The sequence below is a fragment of the Solanum stenotomum genome, chromosome 5, assembly GCF_019186545.1.
Source record: "Solanum stenotomum isolate F172 chromosome 5, ASM1918654v1, whole genome shotgun sequence".
In the NCBI taxonomy this organism is placed as follows: domain Eukaryota; kingdom Viridiplantae; phylum Streptophyta; class Magnoliopsida; order Solanales; family Solanaceae; genus Solanum; species Solanum stenotomum.
The window spans coordinates 55,547,238-55,570,161 of NC_064286.1; the positions used below are offsets into that span (position 1 = coordinate 55,547,238).

Genomic DNA, 22,924 nt, shown 5'->3' on the forward strand with positions numbered 1-22,924 from the left:
GAAACGATACTATCATCCAAAAAATATCCGGGAGATCACCTATGTTACTCGTTGAATGATTATTTTCATTCGATATCAGGGAGGCATCATCAAAGGATTCATGTATAGTAAGAGAATGAGTTCATGCATCGCGAGAGAAAATTCATACATTGCGGGAAGAGTTTCATACATTGCAACAGAAGATTCATGCATCACGGGAAGAGATTCATGCATTGCCAGAGAAGATTCATGCATTGCAAGAGAGGATTCAGGCATCGCAGGAAGAGATTCATGCATTGCAAGAGAAAATTCATGCATTGCAAGAAAAAATTCATGCATCCCGGGAAAAGAGTCATGCATCGCAGGAGAAGGAATTCATGCATCGCGAGAAAATATTCATGCATTGCAACAGAAGATTCATGCATCGCGGGAAGAGATTCATGCATCGCGGGAAAGAGATTTATGCATCCCAGGAAAAGAGTCATGCATTGCAAGTGAAAGAGTCATGCATAGCAAGAGAAAAGAGTCATGCATCGCGAGAGAAAGATTTACCCATCACAAGAAGATCAACATCGACTGCATCATTTTTCTCTGCAAAAGCGACATCAAGAGAATCATCAACAATAACATCAAGAGAACTGTCAAAACATTATATCGCCTATTTTTACTACCTGACATCAATGAAAGAGTACATTGAAGATTATATTGTAAATATAATATACAAATTTTATTTGCTTTATGTCAAACCCGATGAAGTTGACGTCAATGTTCAGGGAGAGAAATTAAGTGTCAACACGGTAAAAGACACCATCTCTCCATTTGAATTGCATTTTTATGCTAATGAGTTTCATCTCAGTCTTTACCGAGAGCACCCGAGAGGATGAATTCTCAAAACAAACCACGGGTGCGGACGACATCAAAAAGGATGCAGCACAACGTGGAACTTTTTCTTAGAAGCGAATTGGGACATAGTCCAAAGAGGAGTGTCAAAATCTTAGGACGCGAGCAGAGGAGCGACTTCCGCCACAATCAAACCACACCTCTATCAGAAGGTATGTGGGTTTATCTTTGCATTTGCCGGTTTCAATTTTGCATTCGAAATCTCTACCGGAAGCAGCTTTCCAATCCGAGTGACAGTGCACCAAGAGCTTTGGAAATTATGTTCGTATAAGTTCTTAATTATAGGTGTGAAGTGCGCCACATTCATAGTTAAAAGGTTGCAAACCTCCTTTTCATACTCAATTTATTTTTGTCACTCTTCTCGAATTGAAGGATATTTTAGCATAAGAGATTTCCTTTTCAATCGGTTGAGTCGAACTACAAGCAGCCTGATTCCTTAAGTTGAGGGATATGTAGGCGGGATCAACATTGAAAACTCGGTTGTATTTCAATATTCTCTCTTAAATCTTTCTATCAAGCATTCCGGTACCTTCATAATTCAGTATCAGGATGGCTTTTGAATTCTTTCAAAAATCGTGCGTGAAAATCAAGCGTATCAAACTACAAGTAACATGAATTCTCATGTAGCCTGAGATATGTAGGAAACCTATTTTTGAGATTCGGCCATAATTCCTAAAGTTCGCACCAGAAACCGTTGTTAGAGGAGATGAAAACGTGGTCGGTCGAAATTGGATTGGTCAATTTCATTTTCCTCGAATTTCTTACATCAATCCGAGTAAAACGAGGGACAGTTTTTGACACCCAATTTTGACCCTCTCCGATAATAAATAATTTTTGAGCTTCTTAATTTTCAAACGATTTAAAATAATTGACTTTATAAAATTCAAAACATTTTTCAAGTTAGTTTTTTAATAGTTTCGTCACTTTTATAATTTTTAAATAATATATGTATATTTTTGAATTTTATAAATATTCGAAAATCGTCTTAAAAGGTTTTGTTTAACTAATATTTGGTTAGTTTGCTTAATAATGATTTGTAATTTTGAGTTAATTAGCATTTAATAAAATTTTATTTTATATATAATCAAATTACTTATTTTATTTTGTGAAAGATAAGAAGCTCATTAATTAATTATACTAATTCGTCTTATTTAAGTTTTAGCCGAATTTGCAAATTAAATTTGATTTGGCTAAATTATTAATTCACTTAGTTATACCTTACTTTAAACCCACCAAAATACTTTAGATTTGGGCCCCATTTCTTTAATTTCCAGCAGCCCATACCTTTCTCATTTCAGGCCCATTTCAGTCAAACAATTCCTAACATTACAACATATAATGCATACATACAATAATTCCAGACAACAGAAGCAAACCAACGAACTTCTACCCCAAAACTCCCCAGCTCACTTTTTCAACCTATACTCGGCCCATTTCCAATTCTAAAAGAACCTAGAAATTTCCAATATTCCCAAACGTTAGCAGCAGCTATACACAACAGCGGTCCAACGTGAACAACAAAGAACAACATCAAATTCCAACAACAATCTCATGACGTCCAACTCCAATTCTCTCCAACATCTCACAGACGGAAAACAATTACACAGCATGAAAACACGGAACAGTCACGGAAAAGCAGCCACAGAGGGCAATACACTGCCTCTTGTTGTCTTCTTCCTCCCGTCCCTTTCAATTGGCAGTAGCAACAGCACGCGACTGTCCCCATTTTCTCTTCCGCAATGGGACGAAACTTTAGAAAAAAGGGTGTTTAGCTTGAATGGTGAAAGATTTTTTATTTTTGAATTTGGAATTGGGCCTTGGGTTGTCGAATTTTTGGTTTGTTTTCTCCCATTTTCCGAACCCTAATCCCTTCTATATATGTTGCTTGTTGTTCACTGTGAAAAAGAAAAAAAAAAGAAAAAAAAAGAAGATTTTGTGGGATTTTTGGGAGTGAAAATATAGAGCTAAGCTAACCAAAAATAGTTAAAATTCAAACAAAATACGCCTCAAGAAAACAAAGGAGACAATTGGTTTCGTTGTCTAAGTTTAATACTGCTGCCCAGACTTTGGGGTTGTCATTCATGTTCGAGTTTCGTGATGAAAATGTCGCCTCAAGCTCGTCTCGTCTTCAGTTCGCTGCCTCCGAGAAGGCAAACTCCTTCTGGATCATTAACTCGTATTGGATGTTCCGTTTTCATGAACTAAACTTTCTGTAGATTCTTTGTCTTTTTTTTACTTGAATGCCTCTATTCTTAGTTATTTTGGTGTTTAATGCATGGTCGTTCGGATTTGAGTCAGTGTTCTGGTTAACTGAGGCACAATACGTGTTTGGGTATGTGATTTATGTCTAAAGTACCTATGATTAAGAACTCGGTTCCTCCTTTTGGTGTTGCGTCTTGTGATTAGTATATTTAAGTCCTCTTTGTAAGTTTGAAGATGCTTTTATTTTAAGTTTGGGGAATGTAGCTGCTCGTTTATGTAATTAAGTTCCTCTCGTTCTTATCTCATATATGTTTAAAACATATTTCCCTCTGCTGATTTGTTTATGCTTCAAATTACAGGGATACTTGATTGTAGGTAGTATAAGTCTTAAACATGTTGAACTCATTTGTTCAGATCGATTTCTTACATCTTGATCTTATCAATTTTCAAAATCTTTCATGATTAAAATGTTGTTGCGATTCATGTTTCGTTGCATCGGCTTGTTTGGATTATTGTGGTTAACATAACTGGCGTACTTTAACTTAATTTTAACATGGAAAGTGGTCAAACTGTTGTTGTTTTCAGTCCTTTTCTTACAATTTGTCATTTGATCACAAAGATTCATTATTTGTTTGGTATTCTAGCCCCAAATATTGATAACCCAATTTGATGGCTAAACTTCATCCTGATTTTCTTATCTCGTATAAGTTTGTTTAATTATAATCACTGTTGAACATTTTGGATCATTTCATACTCGCTTAGGTTGAGTTCTAGTTGTGGTCATTGTGACTTTTCTCCCATCCCCGTCCCCATTTGTTTGTCAAATACTTGAAAATCATTGTTCCTGTTAAGTTGAAAAATTGTGAAATTTGATCAACTTGGTTTTGAGTCATTAAGTAAATAGTGAAGTGAGTTGCAAGGGGTTTTATTCTCTTTTTTCTTACTCTCTTGTCTTTCCTTTTATCAATATGTATATTACTAGTTTATCTTTTTTTTTTAGATTCATTCACCCACCTTGTGCTCCTTGTATTTTATTTTGGTTAAATTTGTCTGTCGGTTTTTGTTATTTAAATGAATTTACCGTAAAATTAATTTTGAATTAGTTCATTTTAATCTATGGTTGTATGTTTGCCACTATCTATGGGATATAAATATATATATGTGTGAACATTTGTTTTCTCTATGCTTACTCGCTTGATTCTGATCCTAATTAATTTATTTTTTTTCATTGTGACGCTTAGGCAGTGGTGATTTTTACTATCCTTTATTTTCTTATATTAAATCGTGTGGGTTGTTACTCATAAGTTTACTTGTTTTTTTGTTGCATGTGAAATCTATTCGAGTTTGTCATGAACTCACTTCTCTTCCTCGCATTTCGGGAGAGCCATAAAAGCTCAATTTTCCTTTTCGATTCGAGTCAGTCAGTCATTAAACTCGACGAACATGTCCCGACATCAAGAATATGCAATGGATTGGAGAGTTGAAAATTTGGGCCAAAGGTCCACCCTTTATTTCAAAAAATTGTATTTTGTTACTTTTGGGCCTAAGCCCACTTATTTGCTATTATACTGTTAGAATTTAGGACAGGTTGCGAAAATTTGGCCTTTTGGCCAAAATGAAATTAGGCCCAAGTGTTAGTCCAAGCGGACAGAAAAAATCAAACTTGGACCTGAGTCTTTTTCCCTCTCTATTTTATTGTGTTTGTGTGCTTGCTAATATTTGCCGCTGATCTTAAAGTTGAAAAATTCAAATCCCGAAAGACGCCCATTTTGATTTAACAACTTCACTAAATCAGTCATCGTTTAACAAAACTTAAAGAATAAATGTTGCAAATTATCTCACTTAGATAGTATTTCTGTATTTCCCCCCCTTTTTCCCTTTTAAAACGGTTCTAACTATAAATTTTGCAATTCAAGTTAAGTTAAATTATTTTAGCCAAATAATTAATTACCAGATAACCGCATGTTAGCGGGCCTTTCGGGTGCTTTCAAACCCTTCCCAAAATGCTAATATGAACCTCGAACCCCCTTAATTATTTTTATTAGATTTTCTGTTTTTAATCTCTTGAAAAAATCAGTTTTCTTAATTTCCCTTTAAAAATTAAGTGACGACTCTTAAAACCAGTCCAAATAATATTTTCTTAATAAAATAGTGCACTATTCGGATTAAACCAAATATCCTAACCAAATTAAACCGAGTTTTTATTTGAATTGGTTTTTTGGTTTTTCGAAATCGTTTTGGATTAATAAATTACTTTGTTTAGTTTTTTGGTTTGGTTTGGATTTTAAAAAATAAAAGCCGAAAAACCAAAAAAAACCGAATTATATATATATATAGGTTTAGAATTAAGTTGGAGTTAACCACTTTTGTCCCTTTTTGGTTATTGCCTTTCATGATGATTACGTTTAAATTTTATATTTGAACATCTATAATAGGTATACTTATAAGTACTGTGTTTTAAGTTTTACTTATAATTTATATTAGAAAGTATATTTAAGGGATTAAATATTATTACTTTGGTTATTTTATTAATTATTGACATAACCGAATAACTAAATCGAAAAAAGCCGAACCGAATAGAGGAAAACTAAATCAAACCAAAAATTTATTTTAAATCGGATTGAATTACACTTTTACAAAACCAAAAATTAAAAAATTCAAACCGAATAGTGAAAATTAAAACCCAACTGAAAAACCAAATGCACACCCCTATAAGGAACTGTATATGTATATGGCCTTTCTTCTATTTGGTTTTTCGATTTGATATCCACATTGAAGCTAAAGCACTTCTTAATAACAAAGACATTTTTATACTTAGAGAAATTTAAACTCGAAATCTCTAATAAGTTAAAGAAATAGTTGAACCCCAAATCATTAAATGAAATCCGGTGGGTGCTTTGAGACGTGTGAGCATGGCAGTATATCCATGGTTGATTCACAATATTAGTCAGATAGCAGTACATGTGTCCATCTCATTGTCATTTTAGGGCCCCTTTAATTTGACCTATTTGAAATTAAAATTTTATTTGAATATGTAAGTTGAATTTTAAGATATGTATTTTCTCTATTTTAAAAAGAATGATCTAGTTTAACTTAGAACGAAATTTAAGAAAAAAGAATAAAAAATTTTAATCTTATAATTTTAAATTAAAGTTGTCAAATGTACCAAAATGTCTTTTGATCTTGTGGCATTAAACATGTCATATGAAAAATTAAATTAAAATTAAAGTCTTGCAGAAAAAAAAAGTAGATTATTTTTTTTTAAACAGAGGGAATACATTTTATATTTTTTAGACAAATAAAAATGACTGAAGTGAGTCATAACTTAATTCAAAGACAAAAAAACTAATTAGATGTATCATATACTAAAAGCAATATAACATTTGTTCTTTGTTTGGTTGGAGAGAAAGGCAAGGAAGGAAGTAAAAATTCTTCTTTCTCCTCGATCTAAATTCTAAGTGATGATATAGATACGTTAACAACACATTGAAAAGAAAATTTTCTCCAAATAAAATAGAGTGTAACAGTACAATAAAAATAATATTTAGCCAATGAATATATATATTAACAAAGAGTATATTAAAGTGATTTTTATCGACAATAGTTAAATGTCAGTGAATTTAATGTCACGATAGGTTTAGAAACATTTATAAAGAGTGTTTGATGCCGCTAAAAATATATATTTAACAATAATAAAATTATTATTATTAATTAATTATTGCTAAAAATCATTTTTACGAAGCATAAATAGATCAAATCCATAGGGACAGTGAACTTAATGCATGCCATGAAAATGCACATCTCAAAAAGGTTTTCTTGAGATGTATTTCGATATGGGCAGTCAGAGTCGCCTCACTGAACATTGCACAAGAAAATGAATGGGCCATTATTAAATTTATAAGGTGGAAAAGGATGTAAAGTGCCCAGGTAGGTGTTATAGTGGGACGTTTTGATATAATGTATAAGAATAATGTTTAAACAATGTATTAGTAATTTTTGTATTGGTTATGTTAATATTATTTATATACAGAAATCATTTCTTATGCATTATTTATCTTGGTGTATCAAAAATACTATGTATTTCTATTGTCCACAAATATGATAAAAAAGGTATATAATGTTTTGGACAATTGGGTCGATAATCATGCTAATATATGCATTAACATCCCTTGTATTTTTCATGTATTTGTAAAACACACCTCTATACATAATACGTTGAAAAAGTGTAAGCAAACAAGGTATATAACGAACCGGTAAAATTGAACGGAGATGGAAATATATTTATCAAGTCATATACTGCAAAGTAGGTTACCAAGGGCCCTAAATCGTATATAGCGTGGTTCAATAAAAATTAGTCACGTAACAACTAAACTTGACTTTATGGGCACCTCCCTAATTATTATACACCATCATTTGATTTAACTCAACTCTCAACTAATTCTCTCAATATTCCTCCATTAATTAATTTACTCTCTATAAATACTCAAAGTTCTCACTAGCTTTTGCACCCAACACTCAAAACAAATACATTTGTAGTCCATAAAACTTCTCTAGTATTTCTATCTTCTCTCAATTTTTGTAACAATGGAAATGGTTAGCAAAATTGCATGCCTTGTTGTTTTGTGCATGGTAGTGGTTGCACCCCACGCAGAAGCACTAAGCTGCGGCCAGGTTACATCTGGCTTGGCTCCTTGCCTCCCTTATCTCCAGGGACGCGGCCCTCTAGGAGGGTGTTGTGGTGGTATTAAGGGTCTGTTGGGTGCAGCCAAGACTCCAGCGGATCGAAAGGCGGCATGCACTTGCCTCAAATCAGCCGCTAGTGCTATTAAAGGCATTAATGTGGGCAAAGCCGCTGGTATCCCTAGTGCTTGTGGCGTAAACATTCCTTACAAGATCAGCCCCTCCACTGACTGCTCCAAGTATGTTTTTAATACTATCAAATTAAATTGAGTTAGAATAAAATAATATAATATGATTAAATCATATTAACTATCAAATATATATAACTTAAATTCTTTCTACTATATATCCTACAATACCTATTTACGAAGGACGGTGCATATTTTTTTGGACATAGTCAGTAAAGTTTATTTGTTAATGTTGGTTTAATTTGGGCACATGCAGGATCCAGTGAGGCTGATCGATGAAAGCTCAATTTTTCCAATGCAATGTAGCTTGTGGAGAAGTAATAATAATAAGATGGATCGAGTTTGATCTTACATGCTCATGGATCCATTACTAATGTTGTATCTTTTTCTTGTTTTTTGTTTATTTGTGTCCATCTTTGGGAGTCATTTTCGAGCCTTGTATTGTACTACAACTCAATCTTGGTAATACGTATTCAACTATCTTTCTTAGTCCAATGTTGTGAATTTAATTCCTTCTTTCAACTTTTTTTTAAAATTTTAATGTTACTTCGAAACATTAAATTAGAATAGACAAAATTTCGTATCTAAACGATAAAAACTTCATATTAATACTCCCTATGTCCCTAATTACTTGTCCACTTTTGAATTGCACATCTATTAAGAAAGCAATTATTGACATAGTGAATTTACCATTTTACCCCTATTAATTATGAAGTGGATGAATTAAAAATTTAATATTTTCAAAAGGTTCTACCTTTTTCAAAGTAATTAATTGAGGGTATAATAGGAAAAAAAATGTTCATTCTTGATTTGTCAAAATGGACAAGTAATTAGAAACAACTATAAAAGGAAAAGTGGACAAGTAAATAAGGATAGAGGGAGTACCATTTAGCTAATGGAGTAGAGACGAATTATAAAGTTTCCCTTTTTCTAAGGCTTTCACATTAATTATTTTGGTTTAAAGTTGTATCATGAATAATGGCTTATAATATTGATACAAATTTTTAATGGTTTAATTACTAAATTGACATCAATCTTAGTTTGATATAATCATGCAATAAAATTTCTATAAAATTAAATACTAAAGTTTCACTATAAAGTATTGTGGAGGTTATAGACAAAATAAAATTTAATTATTTGTCGAGTTATCCCAAAAAAAATAAAATATTGCATACGCCGCAACTTTATTGCACAAAGATTGCGGGATTTGTTTAAACGGACGGTACCAATATTTGGTGCACGTAATTGCGGGTTTTAAAAAAAAACCGCCATAACAGTCAATTATGAAGATTTAAAATCTACTCAAATTGCAATTTTAATTGATGATATTTCATTGTGATTCTATATATGAGGCCATGTATTTACACTACAAATGTTGATTCATATTTAATTATCTAACCTTAATTATATTATAATATATCTATGCAATATATAAAGAATATGAAAATTGAATACACAATAATAAAGATAATTCATATTCATAAAAGACGTGTCTGAAACATTCAATGTAAAATCAAAATAAACGGACTTTATAGGCAAACAATACATTATACATGTACGATGTATTCAATATAATATAGAAATTTCATTATTCCTCACTTTTAGTTAAGGCGCAAGGAGCTGTGTGTCAAATATTTCTTTGATTTCCTTTCTTAATTAATACTCCCTCTGTTTCAAAAAGAACAACCTAGTTTGACTTGAAATAGAGTTTAAGAAAAGAAATAAGACTTTTTAATCTTGTGGTTCTAAATTAATGTTATGTCAAATGTACCAAAATGCCCTTTAATCTTGTGGGTCTAAATTAATGTTATGTCAAATATACCATAATGCCCTTTAATTTTGTAGTCTTAAACATGTCACGTGAAAAGTTGAAGTTGAAGTATAGCCAAAAAAAGAAAAACTTCATTCTTTTGAAACAGACTAAAAAGGAAACTAGGTCATTCTTTTTTAAACGGAGGGAGTATTAAATTAGTGTCACGAAATGAAGAAATTTACAATATATATAGTGTTTTCTTTTAGAAAACTTTCCCTTGTGTGAAGCCAAATTAGTTGAATAACTTAATTTTGAACAGTGAAAGATTGAACTAAACAATATTTTTAAAAGAATATATTACACTTAATTGTGTAATTACTTGATTGTAAAGTACCCCGAACATATTTTAACCATCAATTTAGCTTTGCACGTCCATTGAAAAAAAAAAGTATAGGTTACTACTTACTATCTTATTCCTATTTATTAGTTATTTTTCAAATAAAGTTATATTATGAAAATATCACTTTTTTAGTATTCAGGGTATAGTTAAAAGCTTTTTTTAATATTTAGGATATAAAAAGTTTCTTAATAAAAGCAAGTTCATAGTAGGAAGATCTAAATTTGAAACCTCTAATTAAAAGTACGCCATAAATGAATTTGGTGGATAGGTGAGACTAGTGAGCATGACATATTCAACACGTCTCCGTCGTCTATTAGATTGGAATTATGTGTCCATTTCATCATTGTACATTGTACATGATGCAATTGACTAGAGAAGACGAAAATATCCACTTTATTTGATCGAGGATATTACAAGCTTATTTGGTATTGTTGTTCGAAGGTTAAAAATATTATTTTTTAAAAAAATTAAGTGTTTGATAAATCTTTAAAACTACTTTAAATGGATGGAGAAACAGTTTTTCTTCCATGCATGTATCAATAAATTATAATACTTTTGACATATATATTTATTTACGTTAAATAACACTAGAATAAAGATAGCTTTTAGTGACAATAGATATACACATTAACAAGAGTGTCAAAATCTTTATCGACATTAATTAATTGTCATTAAATTTAATATCAACATTCATCAGTAATTACCCCTAAAAACATATTTTAATTACCTCAAAATGGATCATTTTTTATGTGTAGTATAATAAGATGCAAAACTCTTCTTCATATTTTCAAGATTCGTTAACCAATCAAACTAAAGCACATCAAATTTAGACACATAAATAATTTAAAAGTAGGTCACCAAAACTAAGTGAACTAGATAATAATAAAAAGAAGAAAGGACAAGCTCTCTATTTACCTCAACCACCAACTAATTCTCTCATCATCACTCCATTAATCAATTACTTCCTATAAAAACCCCTAACATCTCACTAGCTTTTGCACCCAACACTCAAGCAAATACATTACATTTGATATAAACATGGAAATGGTTAGCAAAATTGTATGCTTTGTGGTAATTTTGTGCATGGTGGTGGTTGCACCCCATGCAGAGGCAATGAACTGCAGCCAAGTTTCATCTAGCTTGGCTCCTTGCGTCCCTTATCTTCAAGGCCGCGGCCCTCTAGGAGGTTGTTGCGGTGGTGTTAAGAGTCTGGTGGGTGCAGTCAAGACCCCAGCAGACCGAAAGACAGCATGCACTTGTATAAAAACAGTAGCTAATGCTGTTAAGGGACTTGATACCGGCAGAGCCGCTGGTCTCCCTAGTACTTGTGGCGTTAACATCCCTTACGATATTAGCCCTTCCGTTGATTGCTCCAAGTACGTTAATTTATAAGTTTATGCTATATAGTAATTATTTTGTGATACTATCGTACGTTTAATATGTTATAGAAGGAGATGTACTAACATGTTTAATTTTAACTTTTTCACATGACATGTTTACAGATCAAAGTGCATTTTTATATGTATTTTAAGTTGCTAATGTTGGTTTAATATGGGGATGCAGGGTCCAGTAAGGTTGATGAAAGCTGATCCACTACACAATATGGAAGTCACTATATATTTTATTATTGTTAGGAGAAGAATAAAAGGGATCGAGCTAGTTTGATCCTGTTTTGTATTTTGTATCGATCTGTGTTTCTTTTTATTATTTAGTGTCTTTTAATTTGGAGTCATATATAGCTAGTCAGTGTCTTGTAATGAAACTTTGGTTGTTGCTTCTTCAACAATCCAATCTTCATGTATGTATAATAAAATATACATAAATAATCTATAGTTCTATCTTATTTGGTTGTTGCTTATATTAATTAAATAAAAACATGTGTTACGTTATTTTATGCTGCCATTTCCCTTATACAATACTTGTGATTGTTGACAACTCCATTAATGCCCTAGTACATAAATAAATCACTAGGTATATAAAGGTTTATAATTCTTGTTGTAGACATGTTAAAGGAACTGGTTTCATAAGTAATTTTCTATTATAATCACTATCGGTCCTTATTATATTACACAATTACTCACTGATAGCTATATATTAAGCCTGTTAACTGGGTCGGATCGCTCCGGTTAGACCGGCCCAATAAGGGATTGGCAACGATTAGACCAGACCGGCCGGTAGTCGGTCCATGAATATTCTCCCTACGACCGTGCTGGGCCAGATGGGGCATTAGCCCAGTTAGACCGGCCCTGGTAGCCGGTCCATCAGTCCATTAGCTCACTATAAAAAAATTAGGAAAATTTTTCAAAATGTCAATATTTTAGCATTTAATGGGACCTCTTATCAACATTTTCAATATTTATTAAAAATGTCAATATTTTAGTTTGTTATTCTTCTAATTTATGTATTTTTTATTTGTTTGATTTCAAATAATACATTTATTTAACAATAAAAAGGAGAAAGTCATGGAATAGAATATTTTTAAAAAAGGAACATATCACTTAAAATTCTCATAAAGTAATTGATTGTATTCAATTGAATATGTATGATATGTGAATTTGTATTCATTATGGTTTTCATGTTTGAGTTTGTATAATGACATTTGTATTTCTTTATTAGTTTGTATTCATTCTAATAGGTATACCAAATGGATTTGTAGTTATTTAAGAAGCATATTTGTATCCATATATTTATGTAAACTCATGTTCATTTAGAAAGGATACAACATTGATTTGTATATTTTTCAAAAACATATATTCTTTCTTAAAATTTCAACAATATTTGTATTTCAGTCATCAAAACGTACAAATTTACAATCATAGTAACATCAAAATTTGTAATTCAAAAAAAAAAATTGTATTTCATGACAAAAATGTATTTCTTATATGTTATGTACTCCACAAATATATTATATTCAATGTCTAATTTATAGAACATCTACTAAACAGGATTCCAAATTATTTTGTATTCCAAGCATCCAACATACAACAAAATTAAAACAATTCAATCATTCACTGTTTGTATCCCAAACAGATTATTTTGAAATATGACCGATGATTCTATACTTTCATCTCCTTTTGGTTCTTCTGCATCTGAGAAAGATGCAAAATACTTTAATTCATTGAAGAGACAACTAGAATTGTTGATGTCGTCCAATAAAGTGTCTTGGATGTGATATTGCCCTGAAACTCCCAAATTGAATACCTCAGTAACCGTCTAACCTTTAAATCCATTATTTGAATAGTAACTTATGAAGATATTCAGGTGAAGATCCAACATACAAAATACGATCCAGATCCATTTTTGAATAACTTTTTCAATAGGCATTTTCGAATCACTTTCAAACAAATTAAAGAATCGATAGTTAATGAATACCTGATCATTTTTATATTTCACCGACAATCTCAAAGTTCAACGAAATCAGTCAAATTCACTTCGAAATTCCAATTGATTAGTTCAAAATTTCTTCCTTAATGGAAACAATCGCAAATCAGTTGAATTCGCCTCAACAAAGGTTGAAAATCTTTTGAATAATTTCTGAGATTTCTTAGAAAAATAGAGGAATTTAATTTGATTTTAAAAAAACAAGATTTAAGTTACTTGAAGATATGGAATAGTGGAAGAAATCATGAAAGAGAGAAAGAGAAAGGATAGAATTTGGGTAAAAAATTTAGAGAGAGAAAAGCGGTTAGTGGAGTCTTTTTTTTTTTTTTTTTCATTCAGTCGTATTTGAGTGAAAAAATGGGGTCAATTTGAAATATAAAATGAAGGTAGATGAGTTATATTAAGATACACTTTATTAAAATATTGACATTTTGACAATTTTGATAATTATTTTAAAGTGTAGATGTTTTTAATAATTATGTTAGGGATTTTAATTAGTTAGCTAATTTATCCAAAAAAATATTTTTTAATAAAAAAAAAAAATCTTGTGACCGCTGGGCCACTTTTCATAAAGTGGAAGTTGGCCCAACGGCTATATTTTGTAACATATTTTCTTAAATATAAAAATCCAGTAAAATGGTGCGCGCGTGAAGTCTGTGAGCATGTCATATTGTTGTGTAGCCAGCTCAGCATGGTCAGTTGGATACCATTTGTTGAAAAATTATATATATATACGAAGTACATAGATTATAAATTATTTTTCATAAATATATGAAATTTTGGTTATTCTTAACTCAATTTATGATTTCGGTACAGATAACATATTCATGAATTGTTGTCGCATTGATTGGCAGTATTTCATACTCTATGACACGTACCTCTCTCCTAGAAGAGTGTGTTACGTTGATCACATTATATTTTCACCCTGAAAAATCAGTTCCTTGAAAGTTGAATGGACAGTAGCAGCACAAAATATTTTCTCCATTCATTCTTATTTATTCATATTTATTTGATATATTTTTTAAAAATAATAAATAGAATAATAATTTTATAATATTATCCTATTAATTATAAGTCATTAGAAAGTAAACTTTCTATTTCAATTCATTTGTTTTATTATTATTTTTCTTTAATACGTTTTAAAAAGAAGCTCATTCCTTAAATATTGTACTTTCTCCATTTATTATACTTGATTCTCATACTAAAAATTACTCCATCCATCCACTTTTAATTGTCATGGTTTCTTTTTTAGACTCAAACTATAAGAATTTTGACAAATATTTTATGATGTATTTTTTCATCATATTGATATGCAAGAAATTGCATTTTATAGTACTTTTAATATAGTTTTTGAATATCTAATTTTTTTTTGTTTAAAATATCGAATTAATGTAATCTAATTTATCTTTAAAAATTAGGGAAATTGAATTTTGAAAAGCGCAATATGACAAATAAAAGTGGACGAAAATAGTATTTTTTTTATTTTAGCAAATTAAAATAAATTTATAGTTTTCTATTGATACTCTTATCATTAAATAATCACATAAAATACTAGTAATTAAATTTATATTATTAAAACATAATAAAATTAAGTTAATAAAATAAATATATATATTTTTTTTAAAAGTGAATGTCCAACATAAGTATACCTCAGTAAGTCATGAAGTCTCAGGTTTGATTAACATCACGTTGATCGAAAAGGAAAAAAAAGAGTAATATGTGTAGCCTCGAAAAGCGTTATTGAATTTAACCTCAACTACCAACAAATTCTATCACTCTTCCATTAATTATTCACTTCATATTTTTGCCTCTATAAATACCCAAAAATCTCACTTATCTTTTGCACACAACACTCAAGCAAAACACATTACATTTGCAATATTCTAATATCTTTTTTTCATTAAGCATGGAAATAGTTGGCAAAATTGCATGCATTGTTGTTTTGTGCATGGTGGCCATACTGGTTGCACCCCATGCACAGGCGGCAATGACTTGTGGTCAAGTTACGTCTGGCGTGGCTCCTTGCCTCCCTTATCTTACAGGCCGCGGCCCCCTCGGAGGCTGCTGTGGCGGAATTAAGGGTCTTTTGGGTGCAGCCAAGACTCCAGCCGACCGAAAAATGGCATGCAATTGCCTAAAATCAGCCGCTACTGCTATTAAGGGTATTGATGCTGGTAAAGCTGCTGGTATTCCTAGCGTTTGTGGCGTAAACATCCCTTACAAGATTAGCCCCTCCACCGACTGCACTAGGTAACTGACACTGTCTAAAACAATTCTTAGATATTTGTGTTGTCATAAATTATGGAGTATTTATTTTTTAAGTACTTGTTAAAATATTAGTCATATTATACGTAACTATATACTATGTTCTAATTTACTTGGTTAATATGGTATTTAATAAATGCAGGGTTCAGTAAGGCAGATGATCAGTGCAATATGGAAGTAGCTAGCTAGGTAGAGTTTCATGAGTAGATGAAGATTAATAAAGATGGGGTGGAGTTAATTAGTTTGATCCTGTTTATGCATGGATCTAGTTTTATTTATTTTGTGTCATTTAAAGTTAGGAGTGTTGTAATGAAACATTTGGGGTTGGTTATGTTGTATTACAATCCAAACCTTTCAAAATAATGCGTCATTTTACTACTATATTATTTTGTTTATGTCTCTCCTTATATATATTAGATTGTGAAAAGCCGAAAATGAAACAATCAAGACTTTAATATAAATACTGAACACCGAATGTAAAAAATAAAAAAAACCACCATACTCTGTCTCGGGAGATATATATAGTATTAAACAAGATTATATATATGTGATACGTAAATTAAAGCAGTAGAGAAACTATCAAAAACTGAGAACGTATACCTATATGTTGTATAACAAATTACAAATTACTATGTAAAGAAAGACAAACTAATACTTACCTATTAAATCGATTTATTTTGTTGTGAATATAATTAAATAATAGATTTCTATTCTCTCTAACCGCTTAAATTTTTAGATAAAATAATCACACATTTCAAGTAGGCAGAGATCCTGAGATCAAATCTCACAACCACCCAAATCAAAAAGGAATTTTCACATGCTTATGGTCACACACTTCAACCCTTTTACTTTATTTACATGAAATTTTATACTTCTAAAAAATTACTAAATAAAATATATGTATATTTGATCATATTTTCATATTAATAGTAGGGTTGTTCAAAATCGAAAACCGAAACCTATAATTCAAATTGATAATTTGGTTATTGGGTCAATGGTTCGGGTTAATAGTTTAATGTTTCGGGTTAATAGTTTAACGGTTCGGGTCTTAGTTTACTATAAACTTCTTATCGGTTCGAGTCTCGATTTGGCCATATTTCTAATCAGGTTCCCCGATAACTCGATAAGAAGTTTAATTAATTATATTTATATCACTTAAGGTCTTAGGTACTTTTAGCCTTTAGGGTTTACACTTTAGTTTTCAGTCTCTTTACCATGACTTTATAGTTGACACTCAAATTTCACAATAATATTTCAAAGCTGCGACATCACTCATTGATTCACTGTCACTGCTCCCACACTAGCAAGTTATATTGAATATCATTCTCTAAAGTGTCTAAATTGAGGTTCAAATGGTTGTTTCCCTTACTTTAAGTCTTTGTTTTTATCTTCTCATTACAGTGAGTGAGTCAGTGAGATATGCATGCAATATTGCAATACTACAATCTGCAATGAAAAAGTTTTTATTAGTAATGGTCTCATGATCATTAATGGTTTATGTTAGTAGTGTTGTAATGGTTTCTGTTAGTAGTGTTGTAATGGTTTCTCTTTATAGTTCATACTGAAATTGGCTTGGTTGCTATGAGGAATCCTTTTGAGTTTGTCAGTTTGGGCAATATTGACATCTCTGTCCAGGTTAATATGGAGTATTATTAAGTGTTTTATGTAGTAATGGACTAATAGGGAAAAGTTCAGCAATGACTATTGGCTACTGCGTACTGTTATTTAATGATTTGTCCATTAGTAATTGTCAATGAAAATTGTGTGAACTGTTAGCGGTTAACCTGATAACCGAATCGATAACGGTCACTAACCGATAAATCAATAACCGATAAGCTGATATCTTAACGGTTCCATAACTGTTTAGCATGATTACAAACCAATAACCGATAAATTCCAAAATTGAACCGAACCAACCGATACGCAGCCCTAATTAAAAGTGCATTTTCTCATTGATATGCTAAATTGGACTAACAAAAAATAAAAAAATTAAATACGATAAATGCTAAAATAAATTAATAAAAATAAAAAAGATATTTTTAATACCGTAAACATACAACGGAAAGAGTCCCAATAAATATTTTGCCCCAAGGCGTATACGGAGTCAGAACTCAGAAAAATCTTTGCATTGATATTCCTGAAAATACTTTTTTCTCAGAATAAATTGTCATTTTATAAGATCAATAAAATTGATTTAGAATAATTATGAAAGAATGAAAATCAAGAGATTAATTTAGGCACATTTAAATGATTGTGTAGACATTTGGTCATAATTTTATATATCTTCTTATTCCCTTTATTTTATTTAAAATTTATAAAGTTAAAAATTAAAAATGACGTTGTGTTTGATTTAATTTTTGTAGAGTAAAAAGAATATTTCTTTTAAGACTTGTAAATATAATAAAATTGAAAAATAGATTTGAAGTATCTTTTAAATTTGAAATTCAAAATCACAATGAGTAGTTTTACATTCCGTCTTTTAGTTTTACATGTTTGAAAATGCTTTAAGATAAATATAAATTCAATCTAATTCAATTTCAAATTTTAGTATTTCTGAGCTATTTCATTTATCAGTATTATTCAGACTATCAACATAAATTCAGTTGGATGTATGTGTCACCCTATTTTCTTATTAAAATATTCCCTCTACTTCGTATTATGTGAAATTTTGAGGGTTTTCTTATTGTCCAAAAAAATTGAAATCATTCAAAGTAGATATTTAAATTCTTTTCATTATTAAAGTTTAAATTTTTTTAGTAAGTAAATTACAATATTTATAAAGTTATATTCATGATTTCAGTAAAAATAATAATAATAATATAATTTAAATTATATTTTTAAAAATTTATTTTAATAAATATATATTATCTTACGAATTCACTTAATATAAAATCGAAACTAATACGAGTAAAACGTAACAATCATCTATCCAAATAGAGTGATAGGGAAAATCAATTCCCAAGAAAGGTGCAGGGGCTCATTGTCCGAAAACAGAGCGCCCACACCACAAATCTGCCCATACATAAAGTCTTCCGTTGAACTTTGTCTCCACGTCATAGTGGCGAAGCCAGAAATATTACTGTATTTGAATTTGAATTAAAAAAAAATTATTTAAACAGACACCTATTATTATTACGTCAAAAATATAACTTTTGTAAAAGGTGTTCAACTTTAAATATATATTTTTTTAAATTTAGAATTTGACATTTATATACAACTCCATTTTCCGACGAATGACATAAAATAGGACCATTTAAGTAGCTCTAGCTACACCCCTGACTATAAGTAGGACCGTTTAAAATTGAATTGAAAAAATATATTGATTTATTTGTAATTTTGATTTTGTGATTTCGATAATAATTTTGACTTTATTATTAACGAGTTATCCAATTTTAATAGTTTTTCTTAACACATTAATCAATAGCTCATTGATAAGTTAAATAATTATATTTATACCGTGTTATCTTAGCCTTCAAATATAACACCATCACCCTTCACCTGACCACCTCATTAATGTAATTTTTTCATTACTTAACTCATGGATAAAATAATAGTCATGGGATAAAATTTTGGTTTCTTGTTTGGGATAACTTTGTAACATCTCGCACCTAGAAACGACTATAAAGAGATTAAAATATGAAAATATTGATTTTTGGAAAGAATAAGGAAATCTGGAAATTGTCTAAGTTAAAAAAGTGAGTTTTGGCCATTTTCAAATGTCCATAACTCCTAGCTCAGGAAGAGTTAGGAGCATCTATTGATATGGTTGGAAATCCCTTGGAGAGATCTTTCCAACGTCACCGAGTTTGCGAAATTCCGACATCCTATGAGTGAGATATGCCTTCCGGAAGTTGGGCTGTTGGATTGAGGAAAGGCTCAATCCGGATTTAGGGAAGGGCAAAGTAGTCTTTTCTCTAATTAATTTCCTAATTCGTTTTTAGGGATTTATTGGGGTAAAAGCTTATTTTGGTCAGATTGGAAAATTATATTCACGCTTAGGGCTTGGAGAAAAGAGCAAGGAAGAAAGAAAGGGAGAAAAACCAAGATTCAGTCAAGCTTGCGAGTGGAATTCGTCGGGGGTGATCCCTATTAAGGTATGTGAGATCTTTCTGTGTTGGGCTAGTACACCCACACACCAACTTATTTCAATCCTTTGGTTTGGAGTTGTTTACATGTTGAAAAGTGAGGTTCTGGAAGAACAAATTGTAGAATTATTGTTGGTTGAATTGTTAATGCTTGGGGGTTGATTTGATTCATGTTTTCGGGCTGTTTTTCGAGTTAGATTGATGGTGTATTGAGAGTACAATTGATCCTAAGTGTTTGAGGAAAGAACTATGGAAGATTGGAGGATTTAGAGATGAAAAACGAAGAAGAAAATCAGGAATTTTCTGGGCAAGGGCTTGGGGCGTCACGCCTGCCAGAGTGCCACAAAAGTTCCTCTGAACCTTGGCCTCTGGCGCATCGCGCCACCCAGAGCCCTCTGAAGTTTGAGGGCTGGCACCCCGCGCCTCTCAGAGAGCCAGGGACGCCAGTTCTCCCCATTCGTTTCCCACCTTTTCGTACTAGTTCCTAAGTGATGTACCTATGTTTCCTAGTCGATTCTAACACTCTAAGGTACATCTAAACATCATGAAATCATCCATAAACATGAGATCATGAACCTTGAATCCATAATCCAATTCAAAGAAAGTTAAGATCAAAGTCAAAGAAGTTAAGAGTCAAGTCGAGAAGTTAAAAAGCAAGTCAAAGTACAGTTTCTTAAAGTTTTCAAAAGTCTTTATTAAACGTTTTAACTTCGTTTTAAGGCTCAACTTTCAAGAAAAGCAAAGAGTAAGAGTTGAATTCATTTCTCATTAAAAGCTATTAAGGGACTAAGTATTCCCAAAGAGTTTATAAATGTTTTCACATTTGAGCAAGAAAGGGAACATCGATTCCAAGAGAGCCTTTAAGCTAAGTTTTGAGTAATTATCTCAATTCAAAGAAAGAGTTTTGTTTTTTACAAACATATGAGCTAAGTATATTTTGGGAGTAGTATTGAGCACCGATATGGGAATGCGAGTTCATATTAACTCAAGTCTCCATAAACCATGTAGCCATCATGAGTAGTAAAGGATCATACATTTTAGATGACTCCTTAAGATGCTTTTAGCATAGACTAGTGGATCCACTAAGTTAAGCGTTCTATATGACGACAAAGTATAGGACAGTTCTGGCAGCGTGGGCAAGACGTTGTATCACCACTTAGGCTTATAGTGGTGGTTGTCGGTTAGAGAATCTCCCACAAAAGTTAGATTACTTTTATATACAAGTAAAATTGAGTTTGTTAATGCTTATCTTTAACGAACTAAGTTGTTTACACTGTTTTACAAGCTTTTTTATATATATATATTGCATGTGTCTTATTGCTTTATATTGAGTTTAGTTATCCATGAGTTAAACAGAGCCAATGTAAGTGCTTTTTTGTACTCCTTTCAAGCGTAAGTTGTTGTTTAGCATTCCAACTCGCATACTCGTACATTCAATGTACTGATGCCAGTTGGCCTGCATCTTATTATAATGCAGACCCAGGTAACCAGGATCAGCATCCAGCATGCCGTTGATCCAGTAGAGCACTCCAGAGTCAGTGGTGAGCCTCCTTGCATTCCGGAGGACTCTTTCATTTCGCTTTCGTAATTTTCTTTATTAGGATGTTGTGGGGTCTGTCCCAACATCCATCTCAGTATTATAGAGGCTTCATAGACAGTCAGACAATTAGTATTGAGTCCCTTATCTATGTATTTACAGATACTTTGTTTTGAGACATAAGTTGTCATTTTGGCTAAGATGTTATCATTTAAACTATTGTATTGAGTTTATTCTGTTGAGTTAAGTGTTCCGTAGAGTTAAGTAAGTCAGGCCAAGGGTCCGCTTGGGGCCAACAATGGTCTCCGAGTGCCGGCCACGTCTAGGGTGTAGGCTCGGGGCGTGACAAACTTATCTCATCATTTATATCATAGTAATGAGATAAGTTATCACATATGCATGGTGAAATAAGTTATTCAAGGATAATTAATGTTAGGATAATTAATCATGGGATAACCTGTTTCCGACCAAACGAAATTTATTTAAAGACCTTAATCTAGTTTTGTACTCCCTTTGTCTCTAATTACTTGTTCACTTTTGAATAGACACCTATTAAGAAAATAAAGATTGATATGGTGACTTTACCATTTTAGCTCTATTAATTATGAAGTGAATGAATGAAAAATTTAAAATTTTCAAAAAGTTTTACCTTGTATAATAGATAAAAAGAAATATTTATTTTTAATTTGTTAAAATCAACAAGTAAAAAAGAAACATAGGATAAATAATTAAGGACGAGGGAATACTTGTTAAATAATCTAGAGAAACTAGTCAAATATCCCCTCAACCTATTATCGAATTTCCAACTACACACTTATGTTTCACGAGAGTCCTATCTCCCCCCTAGACTATTTTAAAATGGAATAATTACACCCTTAGATGCTGACATGGCACAGAGAGTGTCCTCACTCTCTTCGAGGCACGTGGAAGTCNTGTCTCTAATTACTTGTTCACTTTTGAATAGACACCTATTAAGAAAATAAAGATTGATATGGTGACTTTACCATTTTAGCTCTATTAATTATGAAGTGAATGAATTAAAAATTTAAAATTTTCAAAAAGTTTTACCTTTTTAAGAGATATTAACTAAGGGTATAATAGATAAAAGGAAATATTTATTTTTAATTTGTTAAAATCAACAAGTAAAAAAGAAACATAGGATAAATAATTAAGGACGAGGGAATACTTATTAAATAATCTAGAGAAAATAGTCAAATGTCCCCTCAACATTTTATCGAATTTCCAACTACATACTTATGTTTCATGAGAGTCCTATCACCCCCCTAGACTATTTTAAAACGGAATACTTACACCCTTAGATGTTGACATAGCACAGAGAGTGTCCTCACTCTCTTTGAGGCATGTGGAAGTCCGAAGAATTAATAAATAATATTTTTAATTTGACTTTTTGTTAATTATATTTTTTTTTTACTCTTCTCTTTAAGCTTTTTGTTTCTTTTTCTTTTTTCCCCTCTATTTCTCATTACTCAACATGCACCCCCACCACCATTTCCTCCACCTTGAACCAGCATCACTACACTAACCACATCTTTT

At 31.4% G+C, this 22,924-nt stretch overlaps 2 protein-coding genes across 3 annotated transcripts in view; both read left to right on the plus strand.

Moving 5' to 3' along the window:
- Nucleotides 1-8,438, plus strand: part of LOC125864266 (non-specific lipid-transfer protein 2-like) — a 78,752-nt gene extending 70,314 nt beyond the window's left edge. Inside the window, exons 2-3 of one of the 2 annotated variants that reach the window (XM_049544177.1) lie at nucleotides 7,636-8,000; nucleotides 8,206-8,438. In XM_049544177.1, coding sequence (XP_049400134.1) covers nucleotides 7,666-8,000; nucleotides 8,206-8,215 — 345 coding nt within the window. In that variant the 5' untranslated portion in view covers nucleotides 7,636-7,665 and the 3' untranslated portion in view covers nucleotides 8,216-8,438. Of the gene's footprint in view, nucleotides 1-7,587; nucleotides 8,001-8,205 lie in introns of those variants that run through there. The other variant, XM_049544175.1, reaches the window with a different exon arrangement.
- A 6,917-nt stretch (nucleotides 8,439-15,355) lies between these two features.
- On the plus strand, nucleotides 15,356-16,109 carry LOC125865586 (non-specific lipid-transfer protein 1-like). Its single transcript, XM_049545786.1, has 2 exons — nucleotides 15,356-15,733; nucleotides 15,891-16,109. Exons 1-2 carry the CDS (start codon nucleotides 15,390-15,392, stop codon nucleotides 15,898-15,900), a joined length of 354 nt encoding a protein of 117 aa, XP_049401743.1. The 5' UTR covers nucleotides 15,356-15,389; the 3' UTR covers nucleotides 15,901-16,109.
- Nucleotides 16,110-22,924: the final 6,815 nt, after the last annotated feature.